Genomic DNA, 6,904 nt, shown 5'->3' with positions numbered 1-6,904 from the left:
TAATTATCATGATTACATTCAACCAATGATCAAGTTTTGCCAACTTCACTTAGTAAATTGTCCTCCTAACTAGTGAATCCCTGTTTCCTTGAACCTTCTTCCCTGGCGTTAGGCTCTGAACCAGCTTTCAGACAGACGACTGGCTCTCTTCCTGGCTTCCTCCAGGCTTGTGCGCACATGCCTGCGTGTGGCACTTGAGACCCCCTGGGCCTGGTCTCTGTGGCACCTGCCACCACATCCCCCTCCCCGACACCATGCCATGCTCATGCCATCCCATGGCACAAGCGCCCCTCCATCCACTGCCTTCAGGCTTTTCCACTTTGCGCGCCCCCCTCAGGCCCTCCCTGACCTGCTTGCGCTGGCCTTTCTTACCCGTGATAGCCACCTGCCCACATCGCAACACCGAACTGGACACAGATCACACAATGCATCTCATTTCTTAAAGTGGGAGCCCAGCACGGTCCCGGGGCACTAGTGCACTGTAGGTGCCAACGGGTCCGGAGGACAACCAGACTAGGCAGCATCTTCTCGGCTCCCCACGGGGAGGAAGTGCACTTGGGCTTTCCCACAGCTCAGGCCTCTTTTTGGCCTGTCACTTTAGGCAAGTGACAGAGGTGGTGCAGGAAAACGGAAATCTTCATAAAGCCCCACCCGCCCGGAAGTATTACTGTACGTGGTGGGGAGACGAAGTTCAGGGTCCGGCCGCTGACCCGAAGCCACTTGTACTTTCACTGTGGGCAGTTCATCAGAATTTACAGATGGCTGGTGATGTTCAGCTTTCCAGTAGAAGTTTTTCTCACTTAGCTGAAATCAGAGATTTTAAACTCTGGAACTGACCTGTTAAGGATCTGAGACAGCTCACGGTGGGAATATACGACAATCCACTCTAAAAAAAAATTCTCCAGAAAATTCTAAACAGCAGCAGAGGTTGAGACACACTCCTCTGAGATCTAAAATGTGCTCCTCTGTGTTTTAACAGTCTTCCCGATAAAACAGGGGCAGTTCTGCTTAGATTTACGGATAACTGAAAATCCCACTAACAGTACAGCTCGCATGAGAACGTGAAATGGAATCCTCTCCTCCATCCTCAACACCGTAGGTCATTGTAAAGGTCAAGTCTGACTTATTAAAACCATCTGGTCAATACGTGTTAATGGCCACACTAGAAGTGACATTTAAAACCCGTTCAAGAACAATTAAAACAAAGGAAAAATCCAGATCGCCAAAGCCACAGTCTTAATTAACCCACAGTCTGGAGCATATACTCAAAGGTCTGAGTCTAAAAGATAACTCAGAGTAATATTTTCAGGAGATTAAACGGCAGACCCTCTGTGAATAAATCCCGATTTGTGGACATGGAATGTTTCTAATCATGAAGATGAAAAGAAACCTTAGCAAAGTATCGACCAGGGATCATTTCTGTGTTTACAGCATAACAGGCCCTGGGGGGAGAAATCGGAAATGACCACAAATACAAACCTCCATGATCAAGTGCCACCAGGTAACATTTAGTATCAGACCCTTAAAATGAAAGAAAAGTTGAAACAATCACATCGCATCCTGTAAACATCTATTTGTCTTTTCCAGAAATGTCCCACTGACTGAATTTCCTTTCTTTAAGAAACATTCTGCCACTGACAGAGAAGGGCGTCAGGACCTGCCACCCCAAAATAAGCCACTTTGGCATAAGAAGGATTTTTGAGCCGAAGGCACTGGCGTTCAGGAAATCCCTCATCTGCCTAAAAGCAGAGCCTGCCCGTGGACTCAAGTGTCATAAATGCCCTCCCCGGGCAGCTCGAATCTCTCCTGGCACCACCCTGGGCACTGCCACAAACTATCGCCTCTCCCATCGCTTCTCCAACAGCCCTCCAGAAAAGCGTCTGCTTCTCCCCAGGTGCCCTTGCTGCCCACCTCCTTGTGGACCAAGTTAGGTGCAGGGACCTTGAGTGAGCACCCCTGCGGTTCCTCGTCACCGGGCACCAAGGGAGGCAGGATGCGCACAGTAGTGAACCTCTGGGTGTTCTGGCCGCTGACCTGTCCTTTGTCAGCTTGGTCAGTCCAGCTCACAGGGCCTGGGTGGAGAAGCCAGAGACAGAAGAAAAGAGTTCCGCCTCCCCGACAATCCTCGGGGGTCTGATCTGACACATGTAGATGACAGCTGGTATCTCCCAGCTCGAAAAGCTATTTTTAAAATCCTATAAACACCTGAAAGAGTTGAAGTTCTAAAACCTTTTGATGGAGTTACCGTTGTGGCTCAGGGGGTGAAGCATCCGGCGTTGCACGAGTAGGTCGAAGATGCAGCTCTGATCCCGTGTTGCTGTGGCTGAGGTGTAGACAGGCAGCTGCAGCTCTGATTCCACCCCTAGCCCAGAAACTTCCATATGCTGCAGGTGCAGTCCTAAAAAAAAAAAAAAAGGAAAAAACACAAAAGGAAAAAAAAAAAAAAAACTTTTGAGACACTAGGTCTAGTTTCTTTAACTTTTCAAACTAAATATTAAAAAAATAAACCTGGGGAGTTCCCTTTGTGGCTCAGTGGTTAACAAACGTGACTAGGATCCATGAGGATTTGGGTTGGATCCCTGGCCTTACTCAGTGGGTTAAGGATCTGGCGTTGCCACGAGCTGTGGTGTAGATCGCAGATGCGGCTTGGATTCCTTGTTGCTGTGGCTGTGGTGTAGGCTGGCAGCTGTAGCTCCAATTTGACCCCTAGCCTGGGAAGCCCCATATGCCATGGGTGCGGCCCTAAAAAGCAAAAAACAAAAGCAAAGCAAAAGAACCCCCCCCCAAAAAAAACCAAACTGTATCAAAGTGCTTACTATGTTAGGCACAACTGCTCTGAAGAAAAGACTTAATAGTCACAAAATATTTACTACATGTACAGTTAACAGAGTAAAATTAATCTCCACACTATGAAAATCCTTACCAGACATTTTGTAAGTATATTTGACCCACTTTATGAATATTATTTCATCTTTTATCATTATTATTTTTCTTTTATTAAAATATAAATTTGAAAGAGTAAAATTGTATGGTGGCAAAATAACTTCAAATTAAATTTTCCTACGTGAAAAAGAGAGCTATACGATAGGGGAAAACTGAAAATAACACCTTACTGCTGTTAATAATGATCAAATAAAGGGAAGGTGATGAGGTTCCAAATACAGAACTACTGGAAATGAGAAAAGCACAGGACAAAGAACTGTGATATACAGAAAGTCATGTGGGCAAACACAGGGCAGTACCTACTCAATTAGCGTGGAATTTAGCTGGAGACGCATCAGGGATGCCATATGGAAAAAAGCACATAAAAGACACAAAACAAAAATATACTTATTTAGCATGTTAAAAACAATCACATCAAAAAAAGTGTACAGATAAAAAATGTCAGATGACATTAAGAAAATAGTGTGTGTATATATATATTTTGCATATATATATATATGTGTGTGTGTGTGTATATATATATATAATTCTACAGTATTTACCACTGTTGATATATATATTTTGGAGCAGCTCAGAGGCTGCTATCATCAACTAAATTGTACAGCTTGGTTTATTACAAGTCATAGAATCATGGTTTAAAATTGGAATTCAGATCCCCAGCTACATGTTTATATACATTTATTTCTAAGTGTCCACATTATCTGAATCAGGAGCCTGCCAGTGTCTGGATTTTGCCTTGCAGTGCTTAGCTGCTAATACACTGCATTTGTTTTGCCATTTAATAACATCATTACCCAGCTGATTAAAATTACATTAGACTCATTATATACATAAAAAATATTGTCACATTCACTAGCTAAACAAATGTTACTCTCATTTTAAAAGACATACTTCTGTACCTTGAAAGCTTAAAGCCCCAACTTGCAACAGGAAGGACCATTAAATGGCAGGATCTGTATTCTCTCCCTACTGTTCAAACAGGAGCAAAGTAATGTTGAAAACAAGCTCTCCAATGAAACCCAAACTCATACCTTCTTGGAGTGCCCAAAACTTGGTCAGTGTTTTGGTAACTGTAGTGTAATATTTTAAAAGATGTTGCTAATTGTTTTTTTTTTTTTTTTTTACTATGAACCTGAATTTTTTTCACTGAAACAAATCAAAGAAAAAAACAAACAAAAAAACTGACTTGAAAGCATGAAAGTCATACTATGAAAAAAAAAAAGACCAAAATCTTCAATTCCTAGTAATAATTAGGATCATTTTTTTACAATTTAACATGATGCTAATTTAATGGCCCATGTGCAGCAACACACAGTGACTACATTCTTTAAAGCACGCGGGCCAGGAAAAGATCACGGAAATGCCACTCTGGGCCCTTTGTGGGAGGCTCTGCGGGGATTTAAGGGGCAGAAGTAAGAAGTTACCATATTGCTAATCCTGCTTTCAAATGAATTTCAAAAGAGTTTTTTTCTGCTGCCCTGTGTGAAAGCTTGATGATCAGTGACTTGCAACTTCTCCTGCTGGCATCTGCTGGAGAGCTGTACTGCGGCACTTCCTGGGCATCTGGCAAGGAACACTCTGCTCTGAGCTTGGCGAGAGTCAGACCAGAACAAAGGGCACAGATGCACAAACAGGGCGGTGAACGTGCATACACCGAGCACTGCACCTCTGGCCATAAACTCGCTCTAACTGCCCTGGTTTGTAAGCACCATTAAGTGGCTAACCTTTCTCTCCAAAGTCTTCCAGTTTTCAGACTGAAAGAAAATGCCAGCAACTGAATGAAAAAGCTGAGCATTCTGTGACATGCTTAATCAAGTCAGGGCAAACCCTCAAATCAGTTTAGGACCTGGGTTAAAAAGAAAAAAGAAACAAAAACAAAAACTTGACTAGAAGACAAGTTAGGAAAAAGAAGAATAAATTATCATGGATCTGGATTAAAAGTAGTTTTCTTTTTTGACATTTCTTGAGTTCTGTGTTCAAGCGTGTATGCATAGATGCCTATAACAGCTATTAAAAGACACATACACTACATGTGGCCTTAAAAATATCTATTCTACAGTCTTTCAGTGCTTTGTAACATTACTCAAAAGAGAATGGGCTAACAGAGTAAAACTATTCAGGTTCGGAAGAATGATCTAAATGAAACTGTGCGTGCATCCCTAAATGCTATTGCTATGTTTCCACCTTAAAGTCTCTTTAACAGGTTCAGTGATGATGCAAATTAAAAGGTCACCTTAAGCAGCATTCGGTGGGGATGAAGACACTTCCATACACTCTTAGTACTGACAGACGTGAGAGCTGTGCGAGTGGTTTACAACGGTATAAAATACTGCTTTGGCAATTACAAACATAGCAATGTAGGTTTCGTATGGTTTCTATTCTCTTGTCTGTTGCCAGGAAAAATTCTCACAGCAATACTGATTCCTGAATGGAGAGTCCACCCCGGCTTCTGTAGTGATAGGCTGGGGGAGGGGGCCCTGAATACTGATACCCGGGCGAGCCGGCGTCTTCTAGAGCCGGGCAAGTCCTGTATCGCGCCGGGCTGTCCACTGAAACTGCGGGGAGGGGGCGGTCCTGAAAGGGGGCGTGTTGAAAGGCGGGGTATTTTGGTTGACTGCTTAGGTGGCTATGGTTGGCATCGCGAGTCCACGCGGGTCCATGCGTCTCGGGCCTCAGAGTGTAACCCACTTCTGACCATTTTCTGTGATCCGGCAAATAATCCACTGGAGGGAGGATGAATTTGCCACTCTTTGGTGACCCGGAATTGCCCGAGTATCCCCCGGCACCAATATCAACAGGGAGAACTTCTATTCGACTCGATGGCTGGACAATAGGGGTCGGGCGGGTGTAAGACTTTTCTGGAGAAACATCGATGGAGAGAGTGGAGCCGTAAGGCCTCCGGGAAGGATTCACCGGAGCCCCGCGGGGAAACTGCGGAGACGCAGGGCTGCGTCTGGGGGAGCCGCCGTGGTAAACAGGGGGGTTGCTGTAGGACGGGGCGGGCCCGCGGTCTTCCCCGTCTGCCTGAGCCTGAGCCGGGGGCCTCGCGTGGCTCGGCGGCGGCGCGGGCAGCGTGAACGCGGGCGGCGCCCTGGCCGGACTGGCCCCCGACGCCGCCGGCCTCCGCGGGCTGGGCGCGCGCGCCCTCTCCAGCGCCTCCTCCACCGCGCCGCTCTCGCCGTCGGGCACGTTGTCGTACTGGGAGGCGTTGGAGCCGCGCTTCCCCTCGTCCGCGTCCAGAACCTTCACCTTCTGCCTCACGTTGGACACCCGCGGGGCGGCGGGGTGGGCGGCGCGAGCTCGGCCTTCCAGGGCGTACTTGGCGCTTCTCTCCACGGCCGACACGTCGGACGGTTTATTCCACTTGGGCACGAACTCCTTCCTGCCGTGGGAAGTGGCGTTGCTGTTCTGGTTGGCGGCGGCATGGTTGTACTGCCTGGAACCGTCCTGGGCAGCGGCCGGCAGTCTTCTCTGAAACTCGGCCTCCTCTTTCAGCTTCTTCGTCTCCTCGTCCAGCGACTTCCGTCTGGGCTGCCTCCCTCTCTCCGGGGTTCCACTTTTTCCTTGATGCGCAGGGGGATGCTCGAGCGGTTTGTGAGGCGCCGAGCCGCTCTCTCTTCTGCCGCCCGGGTGGGGGCTCGACCTGCCCACACTTCTCTGTCCGTTGCTCAGGTGACTCACGCCAGCCGACAGACATTCAGGTGGAAGTTGTCCCAAAGGTTTCTTTGGAAACTCCTCCTCTTTACCTACGGGGAAAGAGAAGTTCCTAAGTAACAGGCGCATGGGTAAGCAGTACCAGCTCTAGGACTTCCACGTAGAATAACCCATACTTTCCACACGAGCGCACACGCACACGCATACACACACATGCAGAATTTTAGTGGCTTGAGACAAGCATGTTTTAGAGAGAGCGATACCAACAACAGCACAACTCAAAGCCTTATTACACGGTGTGGATGGA

At 47.0% G+C, this 6,904-nt stretch overlaps 1 protein-coding gene across 21 annotated transcripts in view; it reads right to left on the bottom strand.

Moving 5' to 3' along the window:
- Positions 1-3,325: 3,325 nt before the first annotated feature.
- USP6NL (USP6 N-terminal like) overlaps positions 3,326-6,904 on the bottom strand; it is a 152,655-nt gene continuing 149,076 nt past the window's right edge. For 12 of the 21 annotated variants that reach the window (XM_084980521.1, XM_021064995.2, XM_084980530.1 and 9 more), the window contains one exon: positions 3,326-6,689. In XM_084980521.1, coding sequence (XP_084836647.1) covers positions 5,350-6,689 — 1,340 coding nt within the window. In that variant the 3' untranslated portion in view covers positions 3,326-5,349. The remainder of the gene's footprint in view (positions 6,690-6,904) is intronic. The other 9 variants (XM_084980526.1, XM_084980531.1, XM_084980532.1 and 6 more) reach the window with 4 other exon arrangements.

The sequence above is a fragment of the Sus scrofa genome, chromosome 10, assembly GCF_054392235.1.
Source record: "Sus scrofa isolate SSC_HxYL_T2T_F1_AM1 chromosome 10, Sscrofa_HxYL_maternal_Yorkshire_Landrace_v2.0, whole genome shotgun sequence".
In the NCBI taxonomy this organism is placed as follows: Eukaryota; Metazoa; Chordata; class Mammalia; order Artiodactyla; family Suidae; genus Sus; species Sus scrofa.
This window is presented reverse-complemented; position numbering and strand designations above follow the sequence as displayed.